Source organism: Pelobates fuscus, chromosome 7 (genome assembly GCF_036172605.1).
Source record: "Pelobates fuscus isolate aPelFus1 chromosome 7, aPelFus1.pri, whole genome shotgun sequence".
Taxonomy (NCBI): domain Eukaryota; kingdom Metazoa; phylum Chordata; class Amphibia; order Anura; family Pelobatidae; genus Pelobates; species Pelobates fuscus.
Genome location: NC_086323.1, coordinates 125,041,676 through 125,067,097, shown reverse-complemented (window position 1 = coordinate 125,067,097; position 25,422 = coordinate 125,041,676). Strand labels below are relative to the sequence as shown.

Genomic DNA, 25,422 nt, shown 5'->3' with positions numbered 1-25,422 from the left:
TAAAGATCTTTGTATCCTTATATATTTGTAAATGTGTATGTTCATTTATAGTTACTTTTATGGCCTTTACAGGATCTCTTATGCCATATACTTCAACTTGCACATCTGGCCTCCTAAGCAACTGGAAATGTGGACAGGCCCACGATCCCCCATCCCTTCTTTCAGGTGAGCTGTTTTTTGTTGATATCTGTAAAGCCTTAGTATTGTTGTCTAGACTTATAAAGATACATAATGAAAATCCTGAGGAATAAGGAGGAGTCTCTTGTACATTTGGATTAAAGCCACTGGCATACTTACTATAAACATTCTTTTCTCAAAGTGGGTCCCATTGTCTTTAATGGAGACTTAGCTGTAAAGTTTAAAAAGCCACTAAATCAGGGCTTTGAATCTAGGAGTAAAATTAAAAAAGATTTTTTTTTAATCTTACAAAGCTTTAAGAATTGTATTTTTGTCATTAAAAATAAAGGGACACTATGGTCACCAGGACCACTACATATGAATGTAGTTGTTCTGCTGTCTATAGCCTGTCCCTGTGGGCTTTTCAATGTAAACCCTGCCTTTTCAGAGAAAAAGCAGTGTTTACATTGCTGCCTAGTGTCACCTCTAGTGGCAATTACCGCGCCAGGAGGTGGGGGTGCCGCGCGGAGCAGGCTGATGGCCTGTCACAGGGTCCAGGGTGGACGCCTCCGTAGCAAGGCAGAGTAGGCACCTGCTTGTCCCAGATGGCAGGTTCCTACTCTGCAGCAATACATCGGCCGGGTGAGGAAGCAGGCGGCGGCGAGGGAACGCTGACTGTGCTGATGATCTTCCTGCTCCCTCGTGCACACTCTCTGGCGATGCCAGAATATGACGTCATTCCGGCCCCGCATAACTAAACAGTGCGAGGGAGCAGAGAAGATCATGAAAGCCACTGGACCCTGGGGAGAGAACCCAGATGACTCCTAAAGGTAGGAGCAACAAGGAATAAAATTAATTTGTGTGTGTCTGAAAGTAAGTGTGTGTGTGTGTCTATCAGGGCTATCTTTCCGCATAGGCATGCTGGGCAGTAGCTGGGGACCCTGACAGGGGAGATCCTTTGATCTCCCCTGCCGACCAATGGGGAGGCGGCCCTGTTTTCTGGCTGTGGGCCCACTTGGGCCGGTGAGGGAGATAATAGAAAATAAAACTATGGGATGGGGGAGGGGGGAAAGAAAACTATGGGAGGGGGGGGAAAGAAAACTATGGGACGGGGGGGAAAGAAAACTATGGGACGGGGGGGGAAAGAAAACTATGGGACGGGGGGGGAAAGAAAACTATGGGACGGGGGGGGAAAGAAAACTATGGGACGGGGGGGGGGAAGAAAACTATGGGACGGGGGGGGAAAGAAAACTATGGGACGGGGGGGGAAAGAAAACTATGGGACGGGGGGGAAAGAAAACTATGGGACGGGGGGGGAAAGAAAACTATGGGACGGGGGGGGGAAAGAAAACTATGGGACGGGGGGGGAAAGAAAACTATGGGACGGGGGGGAAAGAAAACTATGGGACGGGGGGGAAAGAAAACTATGGGACGGGGGGGAAAGAAAACTATGGGACGGGGGGGGAAAGAAAACTATGGGACGGGGGGGGAAAGAAAACTATGGGACGGGGGGGGAAAGAAAACTATGGGACGGGGGGGAAAGAAAACTATGGGACGGGGGGGAAAGAACACTATGGGACGGGGGGAGAACATTAAGTGTGGGGGACCACTCAAAGAGAAGGGAAGTTTTTCATATTAGATTACTTAAACTCATTAAAAATTAATAAAATTATAGGAAAAAAACTTTTTAAAAATAATTTGTGGAAAAAAGTCAGTAGGTCCCCCCCTCCTTATTGTTATTTTTCAAACCGTGGACATGCCCCTACTCGTGGTATAGCGAGTAGGGGCATTGGGGAGATTTTAATCTCCCTTATGTAATTATGGGGGTCATATTGACCCCCATAGAGTGAGAGAGGGGGACCTTGGGGGGCTTATGAAGTGGCGGGGAGCACTGCTCCCTGCCGCTTCTATAGTTACATATTACAAGGAGGGAGCTGCGAGCCGGTAGCTCCCTCCTTGTAATAAACTGAACGAACACTGATACACAGTGTTTGTTTGTTCGTCTGATTTTTCTATTAATTCATTCGTCTTTCTGACGAATGAATGACTAGATGAAATTCCCGTTCGCATGTCCAAGTGTTTTACTGGGCATGTGCGGGAATCTCAGTCTGTTGCGGGAATCTCAGTCTGTATAGTGTGGGCAGATGACGTGTCCCACAGGGACTTCATCTACCCACACAAAGATGGCGGCGCCCTTAATATAGATCGGGCAGAAAATAAAGATAAAAAATAAGTAATATGGGGGGCTTAGGGGCATTTGGGGGTAACTAGGGGGTCAGTTAGATGTAGTGGAGGCAGGAGGGGGGTTAAAAAAAAAAAATAATGGGATTCGGCCATGACAGTGCCGCTTTAAACTTTTCATTTTAAGTGGAAACAAGTGCAACAAATCTGTGCAGGCAAGCCACTAAAAAAAATCACTCCCAAAATCCCATAAAAATGTAAAATAAAGTTAGTGTATCCACACTGGGTACACAGTATAGTGCGCCACAGTCACTCTTGTGGTGTTATAGTTGCCGCACAATAGATGGTAAATGGCATGTAAAGATACAACTAATAATCATAGTGTAGTGTGTTTTAATACACAGAAGATCAAAATGAAACCAATGGAATATACAGCTGCCAATGGTACCTTTTGGACACCGGTTGTTCCAATACAAGTAAAGATGTTGAAATTCTGATAAGGCGGAACACATCCACAAGAAGAGAACTTCAGCACAAGCCAGACCAAAAGGACTTGTTTCCAGGAATTTCAACATCTTTCCTTGTATTGGAACCACCGGTTTCCAAAGGTACTACTGGCAGCTGTTTATTCCATTGGGGACTAAGCCTATCTGAGGCTATAATACGTGTCTGCACAATGAAGATAGATGTCTTAATGTGCCATTACTTTTGTGAGTGGTTTTATTGGTTTCTTTTTTTGTATTAATAAATACTACACTATGATTTTATTTTTACATGCAATTTACCATCTGTTGAGCGGTAACTATGACATCAAAAGAGTGGCGCCCTATTTTTTGTACCCAGTGTGGATACACAAACTTGATTTTAAACTATTTTCAAAGGCTTTTATACTGAAGTGTCTCCAGGTGCTTGCCTCTACTTGAGTTAATACATAAGTGTCTATGCAAAGCATTTGATTGGACCAGTTAAAACCATTTTACAAGTGAATTTATTTTCTTATTCCTGGGACTTGCAGTCCAGCATCATCTAGAGCAGGGCTGCCCAACAGGTAGATCCCCAGATGTTGTAGAACTACAACTCCCAAAACGCTTTGCATGCCTTGAAAATGCTAAAGCATCATGAAAGCTGTAGTTTTAAAACATCTGGGGATCTATCTTTTGGGCAGCCCTGATCTAGAGCAATATAGATAAACCGCTTTAAAATCAGTAAGCTCATGTGGACTTTCATTTTCCAGTCTTGGCTGTCTGTAAAAGATCAGAGTTACAAAGAAAAGTTAAGTGGTTATTTAAGCGGTTGATCTAAGTTGTCGTCCCCTCTCCCCTCCCCCCTTCATTGTATCAGTACCTTCAGCAGTAGATATCCAAAACTATCCATCGACTGCCTAATCCATTAATTTCAATAATGGGCACTATATGAATTTTAATCACTTTTGTTCTAAAAGGACTTCATGAGAAGTGTGTAAATGTAAAAAAAATGTTTAGGAAAATGTGTGTAAATGCCACTCTAGGAAGTTGACATTCCTTATATTTACATTTTACTTGCCTGTTTACTCTACTACCTGAATACATTTGCCATATTTGTGTGCTTTATTATTCCATAAATTATTTCAGGTTACACTTTTAGTAAACCAGGCTATGAACTTTCTTTTTATGCTTACAGGGGTCGCATCGAAGAACCCTTTGCGCCAAGATTCCCACTGGGCTTTCATCCCAGACTGAGAGGACATGGAGACAGAGGGCATGGAGACAGAGAACATCCTCCATTTCCCTTCCATGATACAACAAGGGGTTCTCATACACGCTTTCCTGGACAAGGAGTTGGTCCTTTTGCTTACAGGCCCATGGATGGTCCCGAAGGAGCATGGAAAGGTGAAGGAATTCCACAAGATGAACAAGGAATGAGTGGTGGTTTCTATCATGAAAATATGAGCCAGGGTTTTCCAAGGAATGAAAGGTTGCCAGGGAATTACAGGCCTCAAGAGATGAAACCACTAGGCTTTAATGAAACAGATATGACATCCTTAGGATTTGGAGAGAGGGAGGTTCCTGATGAAGATTATAGGTCACTTACAGCTCCAGATATGGACTATAGAGAGAGGGTGGGGTCTCTTGTGGATCAAACTAAACGGGAAATTCCTGATGTGGATTATAGAAGTGCAGAAGGATCAGCCATTGCCTTCAGGGAGAGGCTACCACCAGTTACTATGTCCAAAGAAAGAGAGGCTTTGGAATACAGAGAAAGGTTGTCATTTCTCAGAGAGAGAGAGGCAACAGAGTTGAAAACCAGAGAGAGGTTGGCAGCAGAGATGGGGTACAGAGAAAGAGAAGGGGTAACATTAGAGTTTAAGCAGAGGTTGGCTGCCATGCTTGAACTTGGAGAGAGAGAGGTTGCATCATTGGGTTTAAGGGAAAGGGGTGGAGCAGAGAGGTTACTTAGAGAGAGGGAGGCTGCAGAGCTGTTATTCAGAGAGAGGGAGGCTGCAGAGTTGTTACTGCGAGGAAGGGAGGCTGCATCGTTGGAGCATAGACAAAGGGAAGTGCCAGTCGTAGACTATAGAGACCGAAGGATCCCTGCTCACTATTCAGAGCGTGAGTCAGTAGGCCTGGCATTCAGAGCTACAGAAACTGCTACACCTAGATACAGAGAGCATGATAGAGGCCTTGACTATAGGGAAAGAGATGAAGCTGGATTACAGCACTGGGGCAGGGCAGTGCATGACTATGGTGAGGTTAGGAAAATTGAACTACCTTATGGGGAAAAAGAAAGATTAGTCTCTGAATACAGAGAGCAGGAGATGACATATCAGGAGTATAAAGAGAGAGGTACTTTGGTAATAGACTACAAAAACACAGATACTGCTGACTTGGACCTTAGGGGGCATGAGACAGTAGGGGGAAATTTTAAAGAGCATGATACTACTAGTACAGTTTACAAGGAAGGTAAAAATGTAGAGTACCAAAAGAGAGATGCTCTAGATCTGGCTAAACAAAATTATGTCCAATCAGAAAAAGGTTACATACTAGGAGAATCAGATATAGATGGCAGGGATAGAGAAAGTAACCTCATGGAATATGGGCAAGTTAAAAGCACAATACTTGAAACCAGAGAGAAAAAAATACAAAGGCTAGATTACAGAGAGAACACTGATTCAGACTACCGTGCAAAAGAGAGTCGTGATGCAGATTACTGGGGTAAAGACACTACCGACTCTGATTACCGTGAAAAGAAGAAAGCTGACTCTGATTATCGTGATAAAGATGGTTCAGATAAAAGGAGCACAGAACACAAAGATAAGAAAAGTAAAGGTGATGATCACAAGGAGAGAAAGGGTAATAAAGAACTCAAGCAAGAGGACTCTCAAACAATAGATTACAATAAGCAGCTGAATCCTGATCCAAAAAGGACAGAACCCCTTGCAATGAGAGATGATAAAAACCTTCTCTTATCTTATAAACACGGAAAGGTTCCAGCTCTGACCAACAAAGACCGTATTGCAGCTTCTAAGTCAGAAGCTACCATGATTAAAAAATCCCTCGAAATTGACCCTACTGAAGGAGCATCAAAGCTGACTGGCTACCCTGGGAAACTAGACATGGACTTCCGAGACAGACCTAACACTAAATCTCTTTCTTTGGGAGAAAAAAAGACCGCATCAGACACACTGAGAGACATGCCAACATCAGATATGTTGGGCTCTCGTGACCAAGATATGCGTAGCAAAAAAAATTTTGCTCAGAGTTTGGATGGGGGCAGTGGAGATCAAGACTTCCGGACTACAGGTTATGTGCAGAAAAAGGATGAGGATCTCAGAAGTGGTAAGAGTATGGCTAACCCTGAACTTTTAGCTAAGAATGCTCTGCTTTTTGACTTCTTGCGAATGGCAACACAGGAGCTGAATCAGCAGGCTGGGCAGAAATCAATTAAAACGGAAACTGAAACACAGAGACTGTCTCTCCCACCCGTAAAACCACTGGTGGACACTTCCAAAGTTCCCAGTTCTGCAGACGAAGCCATAACTAGCAAAGATAAGCGAACAGCAAGTGGCCATGCTGGGATTGAATTCATAGGAAGGCAAGATGCCGACTATAGGAATATGGATTACAATGATGTTGACTTGAGACTCAAGTACAACCAAGAGAAACGGTCTATGGATAAGAGATCTCGGGAAGACATTCTGCCTGGTAGTAAGGTATGTTGAGTGGTATGTTTGGTTCAAAGTTTGCTAGCTTTAAGTAGTACATTGTTGAATTGTTTATAAAGATTTGGGTACGACTAGCCACTGTCAATCTTTTGTGACAAACTCCTTTAAATAATGCCCTTTTATTATAGCCCTACTTATACTATGCAGTTCTGTACTGGGATACACCATGTTTCCTCACCGTTAAAATATATGTTTATAGGCCAATGGAGAGGGGAGAGGCTTGGCTGTATGTCCACCTCCACTAGACCACATCTTTCTCAATCTGTCACAATCGGGGCAATCGCAACATTTGAGAAAGCGGGAGCCTGATTTTGAAATATTATAAGCATGCCCAGCATCAACCTGCCTTCATGTCCACCTTAAAGGGATTCTATATTGTTTGGAATGCAAAGCTGTATTCCTCACACTACAGTACCCTCTGTTTTGTCAAAAAAAGGCAATGTTTTAAATTGCAGAACTAAGGAAATCAGGGACACTGCACCCAGACCACTTCAATGAGGTGAAGTGGTCTGTGGGTGCCTTTAGTGTCCCTTTAACTACACTCAGTCTTACCCCAAATGCCGAGGTTGAACAGAAGTTGACTCTCTATGCCGTGGCCTGCGTGAACACGGTTCGCAGGTCAGTACTTTGAGACCCCTGTCTAAGTGGGAGTACAATTTTATCTATACATTGGGCAATTCGTTGTTTTTACCTCCTTAGTTCTTTACTGCTTTGTTTTTTTGTGTTTTTTGCTGGGGTTTTTTTAACGCTTGAATGGGATGCGGCAAACCTTCTAAAGTATACTATATTCCATCTTGGCAGCTAAAATGTTGACCACAGCCATATTTTTCTACTTTTCTACTAGGATAAGGATTACCGAAGAGCTTCTTTACCTGAAGGAGTCACCAGAATATTATGGATGGATGGGCTTCCAACTGGAGGGTCTAGAGAAGAGGTAACTAAAACGTTAAATGTTTTTAATTCTGTTGAATTGCAATGAAGCTAGTCTTGTTTCAAACAAGGAGGCAGGCATTACTTAATACATCTACCTTCCAATCAAGTGGACATTACATGTTGCCTGGAATACTAGATTTTGTTGGATTTTTATTTTTTGATGGTATGTAGATATGCATTTTAATAGAAAATATTATATTATAGCATTGCCTAAAATTTGTGGAGAAAGAGTAACTTTACACAATAAGGTTTGCAGTACTATTCATTTTGTACCTGATCTCGTGCTACAGTATGAAAATTATTTGGTTTTCACAGATAGCTTGCATGTTGGTGTGGCATAGCTTTCATATCATGACTTCTCCTGCAATACCCTGAAGCTTTTTGGTAGATTTACTAAAGGTTAAAAACTCTAGGCAAAACAAAACCGAGGAGTCCGGGACTTAAAACTAGTCCTTTTAACCCCTTAAGGACCAAACTTCAGGAATAAAAGGGGATCATTACATGTCACACATGTCATGTGTCCTTAAGGGGTTATAGGGACACTATAGTCACCAAAACAACTTTAGCTTAATGAAGCAGTTTTGGTGTATAGAACATGCCCCTGCAGCCTCACTGCTCAATTCTCTGCCATTTAGGAGTTAAATCACTTTGTATATGAACCCTAGTCACACCTCCATGCATGTGACTTGCACAGCCTTCCCAAATACTTCCTGTAAAGAGTCCTCTAAAGTTTATCCTTTCTTTATTGCAAGTTCTGTTTAATTTAGATTTACTTATCCCCTGCTATGCTAGTAGCTTGCTAGACCCTGCAAGAGCCTCTCTATATGTGATTAAAGTTCAATTACAAAGCAAGAGATACAATTGTTTATGGTAAGTTACATATGATTGATAGTGAAACCAGGTTCTTTTTTCATGCAGGCTGTGTCAATCATAGCCAGGGGAGGTGTTACAAGGGCTGCATAAACAGAAATAAAGTGATTTAACTCCTAAATGGCAGAGAATTGAGCGGTGATACAACAGGGGCATGATCTATACACTAAACCTGCTTCATTAAACTAAAGTTGTTTAGGTGACTATAGTGTTCCTTTAATAATAAAAATAAATACAAATTACATAGTTTGGGATGTGTACATAGCCATTGTGCTAGGGCAAAACACCAAAAAGTTTTAACGTTATAAATACACACCTGTAATATGCTCCTTCAGTCTAACACGGTGCATGCCATGCTCTAATTCAAACCTTATTGAAGACTCTGAAGTTAGTTTATGGGTTGTTGTCTTTATGCCCATAGTAGTATTAGGGACTTTGAGCCATACTGAAATGCTCAGGCCCTGTCTGCTCATCATTGCAGCTGCTTGCATTTATGAGCATGGCATCACTCTAATTGAGCCTACATTTCCAGCTCTTCACTTGGACAGTATTATTGAAGGCATTCATCATCAACTTGTTTTCCTCTTGCCTCGTAGTAATTTTTTTGCATTTTGTTGTATGAAATGGGAAGTTTATAAAATAACTCCTTGACATTGTCTAGCCTACCTCATCCAGTTTCCAAAAAACAAGGAATGTGGTCATATTGATACTTTATTTATTTTATTTTTTTTTGCACAAAATTCTTTTCATTGTATTTTTGTTTTTCTTCACCATTAGTCGCACATTATGTATCGTGGAATGGCTAGTTGACTGTTTGTGAATGTGCCACTTTCATTATTCGACAGTCGGTTATACTCACTAACTACTTCTCATGACTCATGATTGTGAGACTGATCATTAGACTGCTGACAGAGGCCTAACTCTGATCTGTTGATTATTAGCTCTTGCTGCAAAAGTTTGTATGGCATGCAAAGATGTGGGAGAAGAGAATAATTATAAAGTAAACCCACGCTAAAAAGAAATCATAATTGTTTAGATAAATTTTGATAACAAATTGCTGTCACTTTAGTCACCTGCCGTACTTTATTGAAACCATGATTGTGACAATCTGTAACATATTCTCATCTATCCTTACAGCTGTATTGATTGAATTTTTTACAGTGATCCTTGCAGTTCATTGCGTTATCAAAGTATATCACAAGGAAAAATTAGTTTAGATTTTATCTTGCTTTCATTTACGTTTTATGGTATATGTTATCCCCAGATTTAGTGCTATGTTGTATTAACTGTCTGCCTGTTTTGTTTCATTTTCCCCCCCATTCTATTGACTAGAGCAGGGGTAGGCAACCTTTGGCACTCCAGATGTGGACAAGTTCCCTGATGCTTTGCCAGCATTATAGCTTTAAGAGCGCTTTTTTAAGGGAGATGTAGTCCACAACAAGGTTGCCTTACGATTTATGTAGAGACCTATATAAAAGGGCATATGTGGATAGTTAAAGGGTCTTTTGCCACCATTACCACTTTGTAATTGAAGCGCTTAGTCCCCTACCATTGTCCCAAAACCTGACCTTTCTCTGCTGTTCTGGTTAATGCTTCAGTAGCATCAGCTGAAACAAACTTAGGCCCCATTGCTGGTATGACAAAGGTTGAGGTACACTGAGACAGAAGGGGCACTAGGCTGTTAAGTGATCAGGTTTTTAATGTCCTGAATAGAAGGATTAAACTGTGGAATACAAGTGCATTAGTGATGGCATTATTTAGCTAAGGGTTGACAGTCCTAAGGATATTGAGATGAACATTGGTGGCGGTGTCTGGGGTAATGTTTTTGAGATCCAGGTCAGCGGTTTGGTTAATGTTGTTGAGTTGATGGCTGGGAATGCTGTACCGCCAAATGCTGAAATGAATGCTAGCAGTGTTGTACTGGGTAATGTTATTGAGATGAAGGTTGGTGGTGCAGATTGACTTAATTTTGAAATGAAGGTTGGCGTTGTTCTACTGGGCAATCATATTGAGATTAAGTTTGGTGGTGGTCTACAGAGTAATGATATTGAGATGGAGGCTGGTGTGGTGATCTGCTGAGTAATGATATTGAGATGAACTTTGGGGGTATTCTACAGAGTAATGATATTGAGATGAACTTTGGGGGTATTCTACAGAGTAATGATATTGAGATGAAGAATGGCTGTGTTCTACTGGGTAATTATCTTAAGATTAAGTTTGGTGGTCTACAGAGTAATGATATTGAGATGAGCTTTGGTGGTAGTCTACAGAGTAATGATATTGAGATGAGCTTTGGTGGTATTCTACAGAGTTATGATATTGAGGTGGTTGGTGGTGTTCTGCTGAATAATGCTATTGCGATGAAGACTGGTGGTATTCTACAGAGTAATGATATTGTTGGTGGCACTGTATAAGGTAATGTTGAGGTGAAGGCTGGTGGTTCTGTGCTGAGTAATGTTAGAGATATATGCAGATGAGGATTTGATAAGGTTGCTGATATAACGCAAATGGTGATTTACTGGTTAATATTATTGTGGTGGAGGGAAGGATGGCAACGCTTTACTGGTAATCTTATGGATGTAAACGTTGCAGCACAGAGAGCTGTGAGTTAGATTCTGAGTGCAGGGGGCTAGTGTAGGTTTCCTGTATCTCACTATGTACTAATTCCACTTATTTTCTCCTCAGATCCTGTGTGCACTTCACGCTGCGCACAAGCTGCCAGAAAATGTGAATCTCATTGGATATATCCCAGGTGAGTTCTCTGCTTTCCAATCTCTACTCTGTCTCCTAAACATGTCTTTCAATCCAAACGTGTGAAACCTAGGCACCACCAAATTTTGTTGGACTGCAGTTCACACATGATGGGAGTTGCAGTCCAATAACTATGCGTGGGGATGCAGTTTGACATACCTAGATGAAATTTCGTCAACCTTGAATTTTGATATCATTGGAGGGAATGTATATAATACAAGATGGCCTCTCTTAGACAGGACATAGAAGTTGTCTTGGTGTTAGCACTGTGCTTACTTCTTCAATATTAGCACCCTCATTTTTAGGCACTCCCTGGGTAATTTAAAATTAGAACAGCAACTTTTTTTTCTACTGTAACATTTGAGTAGAGCTTTGACACTCAGACTCCACTGCCTGTGGCTTCTTGAAAAGCACGGAGTTGATTGCAGCCTATATCAATTTCAAAGAGAGAGTATTAATACAATTCTGGACTCCTATAGATGCTACAGATGAGCTAGTCCCCTTTCACTGTTAATGCTTGAAATATTCTTATTCTGCTACAGAAAAAAGTTACAGTTGTCTGCCATCGGATGCCAGTTAAAGGGACACTGTAGGCACCCATCACCCTTAACTCTGCTGTACAGTTTTTATAAACTGTAGTAATTACCTGTGAGGGTTGACTCCTCCTCTTGTGGCTGTCTACCAGACAGCCACTAGAGGGACATCCGGAATTGAAACAGACTCTTGGTCCGTTATCTGATGCTGGACATTCTCACGCTCTGCGTGAGGACCTCCAGCGTCAGATTTTCCTATGGGGAGATCCTAATGCGATCGCAGCCATTGCTGCGCATGCGCATTAGGTCTCCCCCTGTCGGCGGAGGAGAAGCGTGGGTGAAGCTGAGAAAGAGCCGAGGGACATCGGCGCTGGACACAGGTAAGTGACTGAAGGGGTTATTAACACCTTAAGCGCTACGGGAGGGGGCCTTGACAAAGAGGGAAGAGATAAACGAGTTTGTTTTCCTGGCACTATAGTTTCCCTTTAAGCCCAGGTCAAAGCAATCTGTAGCTTAATTGATAATGTAAGTAAAAATAAAGATACTTGCCTTTTGATGTTGTGCTTTACCAAGAGCGCTATGGTATATAAATTTGCAACCAGTCACAGTGCTTCTTTCATGCTAGCTTCTTGCGTACTCTCAACAACTTGTGAAAATTCTTATATGTTTGTTTTCAATTAAACACAGACTTTATATCAGGTGTAGGCAACCTGCCACACTCCAGATGTTGTGAACTACATCTCTCCTGAGCTTTGCCAGCATTATTGCTGTTAAGAGTATTGCGAGATGTAGTACCAAAAGTTGCCTACTCCTGCTTTATAATGTAATATAATATATATATATACACATTTTAAAGAGTCAATCTATGTAGCTCCTTTTAGAACTTGGGGTACCTCGGGTTAACCCGCCACCAGAGCTCTCAGACTATCATTTCCTTTTTTTTTTTGTCAATCTTTGTTTTATTGAGGCAGAGTGATAAACACATACATTATATATAGCGTAAGTTGAGAATTAACAGACTCGTGTAATCAAGGCAAGATTAAACATTCAACCGTAAAATGCCTCGTTTAAATTTTTGTCTTCGTGCGTGTCTGTGAGTATGTGTGATATGTTTGGTAATGTGTAATTGTGAGGTGTGTTGGTACCACTGGGTTGAGTGGTACGTTGGGTCAGTTGTCACTAGGTAGTCGGGTCTGACGTTGTCATTGTGACACCGTCTTAAGTGTGGTTGGTGGTACCTGTCACGTTGTGTAGTAGATGTCTTACCCCTAAGCAAGGAGGCCTGCGGGGGGGGGGGGGGGCTCAGCTTGGTAAATTGGGGCGTTAGTGTGGGAGTGGGTCGTCTGTGGGGCAGAGACTGTGGGTTTAGTTATGGCTCGGGTATTCCGAGGACGTTCCACAGTGTGTGAGGAGTGTGTATAAGGCTTAGTTGTGGTTAAGGCAACTGTCGTCATGGTAAGCAGTAGTAAATGAAACAAAAAGGAGATTAATAACAGCTTTAGGCAGTGTAGAGTATTAGGTCTCTGCGTCTGATGCCTTTCCCTCTTCCAATGCGTGATGAGTCTGTCTAGCTGGTGCGTTGGGTTGTGCGTTGGCAAAAGCCCCAGGTGCCTCTGGGTGTATGCTCAGCCCCAGTGTTTGAAGGAATGCTGCTGCATCTGTTGTGGAGGTGAGTCTAAGAGTCCTGCCATCTGCTGTTGCGGCGGTGAGAGCTCTCGGCAGTTGCCAACGATATTCCACTCCTGCTGCCCTCAGTCGGCTCGTGATTGCCCCTAGAGATTTCCGCCATTGCAAGGTATTCCTGAAAAGATCTTGGAAAAAAGTCAGTTTGGATGACTCAAAGTCCACGGGAGTTTTGCCTTTCACAGCTGCTAAGAGGTGGTTCCTATCCGACACCGAGTGGCAGCGTACTATTATGTCGTGAGTGCCTTCCGTGGGAACCTGTCTAGATTTGTTGATCCTGTAGCAGCCGTCAAACTGGAGTTTTTTAGCCTGTGAGTGTGGGAGGATCGTTTCTACCAGTCGCCGTAAGTAGTGTGGCAGCTCTGTCTGGCTTATTGTATCCGGGACACCTGGAACTTTGATATTGGGTAGTCTGTGGCGGTCCTCAGTGATATCAACCCGCTGTGTTAGGGAAGTATGGGAGTGCTGTAGGCTGTGCATTTGATCCCTTATTTCACATACCTCCCGTTGGAGCTCTGTAACAGTGTTCTCTGTGACTTGCGTGCAAGCCTCCACCGCCTTCACATCACTGCGGACTGCGTCTATGTCGGCCGCTGACATTTGTCTCAGCTCCCTTAGGAGGTTGGCGATGTCTTGTTTGGTGGCAGAAGCGTGAGGGTCCTGTTCAGTCAGTGCCTCCAAGAAAGTCGTGGGAGCATCGGCGTCACTGGTTGCGTTTAGGGCGGCTGGCGGTTTTGCTTTGTGCATGCCAGTGTCTGGCTGGGCCGCCATCTTGGGTGTCATCGGGCGCTGTAGCATCTCCCCTTTATCGTGGGAGTCCTTGCTGGGGCCAGCCTAAGGTTTCTGGGTCCTGCGCCCCATTATGTCTGTGTGCTGTGGGGACCTGTGAGGTAGCCAGGGGGAGCTGTAGAGCTCTAACAGTTCTTCTTCCCGGTCCCGTGCGGCAGCCCGCGTGTTCTTGTACCCAGGGTAGGCCCCGGACTTGCCATCATTTCCATCCAGGTTATACAGAATCCACTTCTCCAGAATCCAATCCTTGTGCTGCCAGCATTCTATCATAACTGGGTATTATTTTTTTTTTTTTTTTTTTTTTATTCTTTATTTTGGTTGCGCAAGTAATAACAAGGTATCGTACAGTGCCACAACGGCGTACGTAAGCTTCTTAATCAAACAATGGTACATATATGTGACATTATGGTCATGGCACATTTTTTAACAAAAAGAAAGGAAGTGTTTGAAAGGCATTACAGTGGTGGTATGGTGAACCAGTATAAGAACCAGGAGGTGTCACCACGTATGGGTTCTCCCTCTCTCTTCTGCCGGGGCAGGATTAGGGGCATTCCAGTGACCCTGTAGGGTGATACAAGTGAGAGGGGGGGGCGTGGGTCGTTTGATTATGTGTCATGCATATGACAGAGTATCAGAGCGTCAGAGTGTTAGGGGCCGGTTAGTTCAGTTCTCCGAACTGGTTAAGGACCTTCATAGGGTGTTGGGGTGGGGGGGGGGGGTCCTCCCCGATATGTGACTGTGTCTTTGCTGATGTGAGTGTGTATATGGAGCAAAGTATACGAGATGAAAAATAAAAGAAGCAAAAAGGAAAAACAAAAAAAAACACTACTATAAGGCAACGATAGGGAAAGAGTCCATTTCGGTGGTATCATTAGGTAAGTCCCGATATAGTGAGGAGCTGTCAAACTCCAGCTGAGTGTTGTAGGGGCGGTCTCAGAGTGTGCGGTCAGGTCTTAGGTCCAGGTTTTGGGGAGGCCCGTGCGGTGCGGGGTACGAACTCCTGGACTCTAGCCGGGTCAATACGAGCCAGTCCAGACCCAGAAGCAGTGTTCGGGGAGAGACAACCAAGCCTGCCCAGGTGGTCTTCGAGTTCTTGCAGGGTGTTCACCCGGTACGATTCTCCCTGTACCTGGTATAGGAGGGTCCTCTGCATCCCCCAGTGGTAAGCAATGTCTTTTGCCCGCATGATCTGTAGGAGGGGGCGCAGTGTGCGGCGCCAGGCCAGCGTGTTCCTGGTGAGGTCTGGGAAAATCTGCAGTGTGGCTTCCTCAAACAGGATTGGATTCTTCCCCCTTACTGCTGCGAGGAGCAGGGCCCTGTCCTGCAGTGACGGGAAGCGAACGATAATGTCCGGAGTTGTAGAAGGAGGTGCACCCTTTGGTATAGGAATTCGGAACATACCATCGAGTTTGACCGCTTTTGCTTGTTTGGGCGGCATGTGGGCCGCAAGGAATCTTCGGAGAAAGTGAGGTAAGTCCGAGATCCCCACCGGAGTTTGAGATTGTACCGTCTCCTTACGTCTTCAAGAGTGTCTAATCTGCCTGTGGTAGTGGCGTGTAGTGCTTCTAGCTCTCCCACTCTCTTCTCCATTGCTGATAGTCTTGATTCGTGGGTGCTATGCGCTGCCTCTAGTTGGGCGATTTTAGTCGTCGCGGTCTCTACCGCCTTTTGGAAGTGGGCCATGTCACCTGCGATATTGGCGCGCAGCTCTGCAAGCATCGCCCTCAGCATCGTTGCAGTAACCTGCTCCTTGTCATCCAGCGTCTTGTGCCTGGGGCCCGCATTGAGAATCGCGGTAGCCCCTTCTTCTGGGTCAGCGGAGTAGTCCTCTGAGGAACATGAGGATCCCTCTCAGAGGGCCGCCATCTTGTCCCACGCGGCCTTCTGCTTATTGCGGAACAGTTCCCCAATGTCCCGACTTGGAAAGTCTTTATCGGCTCTCGGCTTCTTATTTTTGCGGCCCATGTTGGTTGCTCTGTGGTAGGTAGGGTTTGTAGACCGTTTTTTTGTCCGATATCACCCATAAAACTCGCGGATTTCATAGATTATTGCGGAGCTCGGAAAAAGCGTGTCCGCTCCGGTTCTCTGCCAGGCTCCGCCATAACTGGGTATTTACAGAGCTAAACTATTAGCACCCATCATACCACTGTGCACTGGAAGGAATGTTATTCAACAGATCTAACAGTTATCGATAATTGGTATCAATTCTATAAGTCTTGTTTTATAGTGCTGTGTGAATGTGCAGAGACATTATCCAATGACCAAGCCAGTTTAACATATCTTAGCATCTGAGAAGTTGGTTGGAAAACAAAATATGTGATAGCTAGTGACTGCTGGAAACTGACTCCACAAACTTGCTACTTCTCTAAATAAATAAAACTAGCTGTGCAATGTTTTTTGCCATAACCATAGACTGTACAGGTAATTCTGTACAGTAACAAATCCAGACCAAGTCATTTATATTGTACTTGAATATTATTCCATTTATATGTTTGACTGGGAGTATAGCTGGCCAGTTGTCAGTATTTGTCTTCTGAGCTTCAACTTTAGACCCACTGAGTTTGTTGTATAAGTTTGCATCAGGTTCTAGGCTCATTCCCAAGAGAACACTCCTGATTTTTGTATTAAATGAAAACCAGGTTTGAAGATGTTTTGATGAGTAATATAGGCAGATTTGATGAGCCTTTTGGTTCTTATCTGCTGTCAAAGTGTGTTTCTTTGAGTCATGTCTCTGCTGAGCTTATGTTATAATGGCATTTTTGGTGGTGACTACATTCCCAATAACACATTTCTGCTAAAACCTGATGATAACCAAGGATTAATCGTTTGTATTTTTGATTCTCTAATCAAAGTAATAGTGCAGGTACGATTAAGACTCCCTTCAACCCTGACCCTAGATTGTTAAAACCACCATTTAGGTCGCTTTCCCACCTTAAAAGTAAGGAAAACTTTATTTCATGCATGGCGTGGGTCCAACAGCACCGGTCCTGTCCCTACACCTGCCCCTTATCCGCCTCCTTGGCTGACAGCATCAGAATTTACAATCTCCGACAGTCCGATGCATTACAATAGGAAATGCAAGGAGGTGGGACCAAATGCAGGCCTGGCCAACCAGCATCTCCTCATAGAGATGCATTGAATCAATGCATCTCTATGGGGAAAGTTCAGCATGGGGACGCTGAACATCAGAGCTGCACACTGAAGCATTGACCCAGGAAACTCCTCTAGTTTGAGGAGTCGCCACTAGAGGTGTACCAGAGAGCAATGTAAACACTGCCTTTTCTTTGAAAAGGCAGTGTTTACATTAAAATGCCTGCAGGGACAGGCTATAGACACCAGAACCACTAGATTAAGCTGTATTTGTGTCCCTTTAAATTTAATATGATCTTTAATGGAGCACACTGCGGTAAGTCTGTAATTTTTATATGTGAATTTAGGGAACTAACCGGTTTGTTCTACAAAGGGGACTCTCAGGTGCAACAGAATCACAGACTGGGGTTGCCTTTACCTTAATGAGGAGACACCTGGCGAGGAAGCTAATTCCTTATGATTGTAAGCTTGTTTGTCTTAAAAGGGGAGCCGCACAAAAGAACAAAAATCTCTCACATGTCAACATGTTTAGGACTATTCCGTCCTTAATCAATAGAAACCTAGTTTTTGGGAGGGTAGGCTTCTTGCTGAAGGAAAATACAGAACAAGTCCTCTAACATTTTTATATATGTATTTCTCTTGGTGTTTTACATACCAGCTAATTATATTTAGGCATTTCTTACATTTTAAACACTGGAGGTGTTGTGTCATGGAAATATGGCACAGAAACAAAGTGGCAAAAAATGGTTCCCCGTCGCTCCCCCTGCTTTTGTCGAATGCCGACTGATGCTTGGCAGCCTTTAGTCTACAAATGAGTCTTGGGAAGTTGTAGTTTGTCAACAGCTGAGTGAGACTATATTTTTGACTATCCATGTTATAGCGTGATAAAGCACATATTCTAGAATCTATAGTGCATGTGTTTCAAATACATACATTGCAACATTGAGGAAACAGCTGGGATGTCATCTCTGATCCAAACAAATTAGTCTGGATATTTACAGCTTAATACTTGGAAGGGTTTCCAGGAAATCCGGCTGGTATGTACTTCGAGAGGAAGCTGTGTGTATATAAAATCTAATGGCTCGTAAGACCTGTGTGTCCTGTTTAATCAACCGTCATTCCAGATTATTGTAAACTTCTGATCTGGACGCATTCTTGACAGTCTTTTATAGCTAAGTGCTACTTCCTCCTGTTTCTAAGAAAACCTAAATGTTTATTTTGGTATCAGCTCCATTATTTTACATTTGCTGTCTGTTTATGCAACTGCTTCTGTGGTGGAAAACATTTTGTGTGTGCATGCATGTATACATATTTAGTTACAAGTTCTTTTATTGCTCTGTTGCCAAACAGTCTATATGGCTGAGATGCGGCCCATGAAAAGTGACGCTTATATTGAATCTGAGGATTGAAGATTAACACCTCCTTACTGGTGCTGGATTCTGGATCTCACTATTATTGCTTGGTTTATTACTTGGCAAGTCCCTCTGACTAAGTTCAACTCTAGTTTTATTGTTTTGCTCTGACCTACTAGTTTGGATTGACTTGTATCATTTGTATGTAAAAATAAGTAATTATAGGTGGGTGGGCTGCTTTCTAGGATTCTCTAACTAAACTATCCGTTGGATTGTTTTTTTTGTATATGTTTTTTGGGGGGGAGAGTAAATTATTGAATTTTTGTGCGTTTTCCAACCCAGTACTAACTTGCGTCCCGTCTGTATCACATGCTGTCCCCAGGTTACAGCCTCGGCTCTGTCTGCGTGGAGTTTTCCCTCGTGGAAGAGGCCGTCCGATGCATGGAAGCCAACAAGGTTGCTTTATCCACTGACCCAGCTCTGCTGCTGAAGGATGTAGAGGATGGCAGGAGAGGGGAGGGAAATGGAGCAAGATGGGGAGGGTTCCAAACCATGAAAGGTCACCATGTGACCAAACGGCACTCAATGGGGTAGACACGTGTTACCAGTACAGTTTCTTGGTTACTTTTCACTGGCACGCGGAAGTACCCTGTTGATTGCTGGAAAATAAAAGCACAAAATAGATCACAATGTGAGATTTGTGCAAGTTATTTTAAATACCTTGCTGTTTGTAGCTCAGATATACATTTAATGAGTAACACTCACAATATTTAGCTTCCTTTATCTACACTGCCTTTTGATTGAATCAAGCATCTACCAAGGGATGCCCAAATACTGTGCAGAATACTCCTACTTCATATCACACTGTGAAAAAATTAGAAGCTCTCAAACCCTTGAGAGGTCCCACAACATACCAGGTGTTCAGAAAATAACAAAAAGTGTCAGCAAGGCTCAAAATTCCACTTCCTATGCTACAAGACAGGCCTAATATTAACTCGCCACTACAAGCCTGTAGGGTTCATGGTACTCACCAGGGGTGCGTTTTCAATCGCTTGTGGAAATTTTGTGCCCTTGTGATAATGATCAAAATCATGAATAGAGATTCACTTAAATAACATCCTAAGCTACCTAACCACTGCAGCTCACAGTAGTGGTTATGTTCATTATGGCTTAGTCCCTGTCCCTCAATTTAATCTCAGGCCATTAAAGAATGGTTTAATATAAGCTTGAACTCTCCCTGGTGTAGAGATCCCCTATTTTGGCTGCATTGATGTTGCCGAATTAACACTTCTTGTCAATTTCTGCCCACCTGGAATACATTGCTTGCCTAACTTGCCCCCATCAGCCAATCAGTGTCACTCAGGTTGGATGAAATGTACATTAATAAAGTGAAGGTGTTCATTTCACATTACCAGTGCAGCTAAGACCTTTCTTAAATGGCTTGATGTTAAACTATGGGATGGCGCCAGGGCACCTTAGAAAGCTTAACGCTACAACAAGTTGTAGTGCTTAGGTTGCTTTAAGTGGTTCCTTTAAAAAGTATATATAATAACGGTCATATTTCTGTTAAACTGCTTAAGTGAAAAAAAAATAGTCTTGTAAACAGTAATGTGTAATAGATATGTTTAAATGGACACTCAAGACTCCTAAAGCATTTCAGCTTGCTGAAGTGTTCTTTACGTGTGAAGAGTGTGTCCACCTTTGTTTTTTACATTTTACAAAAACTGCAGGTTTTAATAAAAATTGTCACTTTTATAAATGAACCTAGTCACACCCGTGGCTGTCAGTCAGGCAACATGTAACTTCCTGGTTTGTTTTTCTAAGGCAGGAGCTGCCCAGAGCACCTGACTTTCAAAGACTTCACATTAGGAAGTCTTTGATTGGACAGCCACAGAATGTCTGGACGTGGTTAGAAGGGGACGGCTTACAAAGACAAGAGAACTGCAGCTATTTCAAGCTGTTATTAGAAATACCCCTAATAAAGAACTGCAGAATTTTAAGTGCATGCATATTTTATTTGGGTGTATATCTACTAAAACTTTTTTTTTGGGGGGGGGGGGGGGGGGGGGGAGGGGGGGGTCGCAATTGACTGTCCCTTTAAAGGAACACTCCCACCCACATAACATAAGCTAAATGAAGGTCTTGTGTGGCAAGTGTATCTGAATACTTTCTTACTTTTGGGGGAACGAGTTCAACAGTTTTCAGTTGGTTTAACCCCAAAGTTTCCCCCCTGGCACCCTCTGTTTCCTCCAGCCACCACTGTAATTAGGGAGGTTTGCAGGGTGAGAGTAATCAGCTGAAAAAAATAAAGTGATGCTTTCAGCCTGTGACTTGCTGCCCATTGAGAGTAATAGCTCATACTATGACTTTCAAAGGGTGGCCTGTGATATGCTGCATGCATTGGTTTATGCTCTCGGCATATCGCTGGCCATCTGACAAACATTCCTTATCATGCGGCGGCTGGTGGGAGGAAAAGAGGAGGCTGAAAGGACTGGCCCTGTGCCACTATCTTTTAGATAAAGTTGTTATGGTGATGGGAATGTTCCTTTAAGTTTGAAAGTTAAAATTTGTTGTGTGCATAGGGAACTGAAACAGAGCTGCAGACTCCTCCACATACTCATCTTTTTATTTTTTTATTTTACAGCCTCTCTACCTACTGATCTGCTATTTGTATGGAGTCTGTCAATGATTAATAATAAATGTCCATTGGCTGTCTCATACAGGACAATTGGTGTAACTAACATCTGCAGTAACATAGCAAAGCAGCAATAAATGGAACACAGTACCTACACCCGTAACATGGTCTTTAGAGAGTATACAGTTTAATCCATGACATGCCCTTACCAAAAGCAGTTCAGAGAAATGTAGCCAATAAGTAAACCAGGAAATGCTGGAAGAGGAGCCTGCATCTCTGCATCAGTTGCTTTATAATGACTGAAAAGAGTAGTTTGTATCCTGATGGATGGATAGATTTAAATTACCGCATATGTTTATTTAGTCACTTAAGCAGCTTCACAGAATACAAAAAAAAAACACAGCTTTCCTATAATAAGACTATCAAATATGCTAGTAATCATTAAAAATGGTTTCTTCTTTTTTGGAGACAAGTTATATTTTGAAATCATCAGAAAATGCTCCCACGTTGCAGGCACAGTTCACACAAGCCAGGGGGAAATGTTGCTTTAACCTGTGGCTTATGTGGTTTGCTTAAACCATTTTTAACCAACAGTGTGTATGGACATAATGCCCTGGGATTTTCTTGCACCATTACCTATGCACGTGGCATATAAGTATAATTTAGATAATTGCAGGAGCAATTACAGAAGTTCATCACAGAAGTTGGGGGTGGGGAGACGTATATGTGGACACGAACTGAAGCTGTCTTCTGCTGCCTGGAAAATTTTCAGATATGAGCCAAACCCACATCAAGAAAAGGAAAAGTTATTTTTAGTTTCCTTCTAAGGGGGTCTTTAACATTTGGTTGGACCTGTAAAAGAAGAAACCATTTTTAAAGTTTACTGCCTCCATGAGATAGACCTGTTTTTCTGAATAGGATAATTATTTTTAATTGTGTTGCTTATTTAAAACAAGCATGACGGTATAAACACTTACTATGTGGGTCACATTTAATCGTGCGTTTGCTGGGAGTCCTCTATCACTCTGTATCTTTGAACATCGTTGACTGTAACTACTGCTCCAATATCCATTTCTGAAAATCAACATCTATGACCTTTACTTTGGATCTGTGAACACCACAAATCTTTGTGGTGTTTTGAAAGTTTATTTACTGTGTGAGAAACTTTTATTCGTACCATCTCCTTTCGCCTTGTTCTCGTCTGCGAATCTTTCCACCAAGACCAAATATTTCACGCATCATTACATTTCTGTTTCTCTTTTCTCTATAAAGATATTCATTGCATAGTTTACATTTTCCTTTTTTTCTTTTTTTTTTTCTTGATGCGTTCGTACATATTACTGAGAATATAGTTCATTAACTCTTTTCAAGAGACGTTGCAGAAGTAGTTATTTTTCGATGTGTTCCTCTTGGTGCAACCCAATTCTAGCCCGGTTAATTATTCGGCAGTTGGTTATATGTTTGAACTAAGTGAGAAAAATGCTAAACTCACTCTGTATGTTTCTTGTCGTATTTCTAATTCCATGGTTCTGTTCACACAGTCATCTGAATCGGGTGACTTATTTTTGTTTTTACACACATTCGGGATCTTCGGGCTCTGAACTGCGTTTCCTTTGGGTTTTCTTGATGAAACATGCCTTTTTGATTTGGGTTTTGCAATGTCCCCAAAAATGCTACATTTTTTTTAATGCAGATTTACATGCCCTCTCAGCTGTTTTTATATATTTTTTTTATCTCGTTAATCATTTTCAGTGGCTTCTTTGTAGTCGGTTTGGTTTTTTTCAAATTTATTTTGACATTCTAATAGAAATAAGTAGTTGGTTCTGCGTGGCAGAAATCTGAGGTTTTTTGGTTTGTTTGTTTTTCCTTCACTGAAAAGAATGGTTGTGTTGTTGGGGGTGTCATTCAGCCATTTTATGTGTTGTGTGGTGTGTTGTGTGGTAGAATATGGTTCAACATATGTGCAGTAAAGAAGACCCTACTGCACAATTCTAAGATAAGATAGACTGCAAGGACATAGAATTTTATTGATCTGCTTCACAACAATTATCACATGACCAAAATTGTCATTTATAACCACATGAACGACTTACAACCACTTTTCTTACAATCTATCATTTTCTCATGTCTTCATTTACTCGTGTTTGACAATCCTCTAGAAGTCGAATGAATCTTTTTCTGCTTTAATAAGTGGTTGAACGGTTAGGAACTTGCGTTATTGCTTTTTACTCTGAAACAGGCCCAGTTATTAGTGATACAAAATGACTCAACAGCATATGTTTGATTCATTGCTGTTCTAGGTTCATGTGTCAACTACCTTTTTGCATATAGAATTTTAATTCGGGGTAAAACGTCTAAAAATTATATTTAAAAAAAAATTGTGCTTAAAAATTAAACTTAATCGAAGCCCAAGTCATTGACCTTAGATTCCGCCTGTGATTGACAACCATAATGTAGGTGAAAACTTTATTTTAGACTGAACTACTGAACTATATGTAGGATCTACATATGCCCATCTCTAACTTCACCACCTGCAACACGTATACGTCCATGTGAACATGTGCTTTGCCAGGAATGAATATGGTGTTGGAAAGTGTCTACAATCCACTCAGCATAATTGAAGATTGCAGAAAATATTCAGCTTCTTCATCAAAGCAAGATGTCTATTGCCTTCTGAGTGAAGAAATCAACTTATCCTTTGATCATGTCACACTGATGGCTTATTGGATTCGGGTCTTTGTAAAATGAGTTTGTTTTCTTATGTGTCTGGAAAACTAAAGGCCATGGAAGAAAGCAATTCCTTGAAAGGGAAAGTTTGAAGGTATCCGTTCCACAGAAAAATGAGCTTTCCTGTTAACTTGTATGATTGGACAGCTGACGCAAGTTAGTCTCAAACATTAACCTTGCATTGGTTAAGTTATTGAACCAACTATAAGATGGCAGTAGTTCTGAGCTTTTGTGATCTGACTGTAGAATAAACACATACAAGCAACAACATTCCTCTTTGGGTTTTAAACCGTATGATTATACCAGTGGCAAACCGCCTGGCCTGGAGTCAGAAGCTGGAAATATGGATCTTTTGAATTTTAAAATCCATTTAAAAAGCTAGAAAATATGCAAGTGAACAGACCTTTGGGGACATAGCATTTCATGTGTATTGAAATATACTACACCTTCACGTATGTATCCATCTTCTAGGTATAAATAAAATGCCCAATTTGTGGTCTTGGTTTTTCATTGTGTTTTACTGAAAATATGACCAGCGATGTTGGTATTTCTACAGTCCTCCTTGAGCTACGTATTGCCACAGCCTGTTAATAAATACATGATGGTCTAAGTGTGCATTATTAAACACCATACCTACATATAGCTAACTCTAGGAGTGTTTTTATTGTTTTTAATCTGTGATACAATGGGTAGATTGTCTGTTTTGATAATGTATTTTACTGCAACCTATATTGTATACAGTTTGCTGCTATTATTATGTTTTATTATATTGTTATGGCCAAGTATTCTGTTGTGTGATGTGATTTAGGTGTCCACCTGTCCTTTGCAGAATAGGTCCTGGTTTGTTTCCTGTCTCCAAATTCACAGCCATGAAAATGTGTTCCTCTACAGGGTGGCATTGGCTTAGTGCCCCATTATTATTTTTAGCAGGCAGGGCATGTAATCTCTCTCCTTTGCTCTGCAGGGCTCCATCATGTTCAGAGGCAAGAAAGTGACCCTGAAATACATCCCCAATTCAGACAGATGGAACTGCCAACAGGTGAGCACCATTGCCAGAGATCTCCTTCATCTCGTTTAATAAGAATACACCTAGTTAGGGATCTCTTCGTGCTGGGGTACAGTCTTCAGTTCTGCAGATGTTGTGGACTTCATCTTCCATAAATCTCTTCCAGACATAATGCTGGAAATGCATCGGGGAAAATGCAGTCCACAACATCTGGAGTGCCAAAGGTTGCCTACCCCTGTCCTAGTGTTTGAATTTAAAGAGCCGCCCAGAAATATTTACCTATCATGGATCTAATTTAGCCTAAAGGAGGGTATCTAAAACCTGAACCGTAAAGATCTATTATCTGAAGAGCTGTGGATGCCACAGCGTTTGGTTCCCTTAATGTAATTTGTCACTCAGAGCTGGGCATGATTGTTACTCTACATGTGTGTTAATTGTCATACACGTTCTCTTATAGTGTGATGCTGTTAACGTGTTGTCTAAAGAAAGATGTTGGCAGTGCAGTGCTTTGAGATCAGGTGAGTGTATACTTTTGAAGCCTTATACCATTGCAG

At 42.1% G+C, this 25,422-nt stretch overlaps 1 protein-coding gene across 2 annotated transcripts in view; it reads left to right on the top strand.

The window, feature by feature from the left end:
• The window catches only part of LOC134568183 (RNA-binding protein 6-like), a 40,732-nt gene that overhangs the window by 2,111 nt on the left and 13,199 nt on the right, over positions 1-25,422 (top strand). For both annotated transcript variants that reach the window (XM_063426554.1, XM_063426556.1), the window contains exons 2-8: positions 73-165; positions 3,958-6,487; positions 7,344-7,433; positions 10,988-11,054; positions 18,883-18,956; positions 24,827-24,901; positions 25,326-25,386. In XM_063426554.1, the coding sequence (XP_063282624.1) occupies positions 128-165; positions 3,958-6,487; positions 7,344-7,433; positions 10,988-11,054; positions 18,883-18,956; positions 24,827-24,901; positions 25,326-25,386 (2,935 nt within the window). In that variant the 5' untranslated portion in view covers positions 73-127. The remainder of the gene's footprint in view (positions 1-72; positions 166-3,957; positions 6,488-7,343; positions 7,434-10,987; positions 11,055-18,882; positions 18,957-24,826; positions 24,902-25,325; positions 25,387-25,422) is intronic.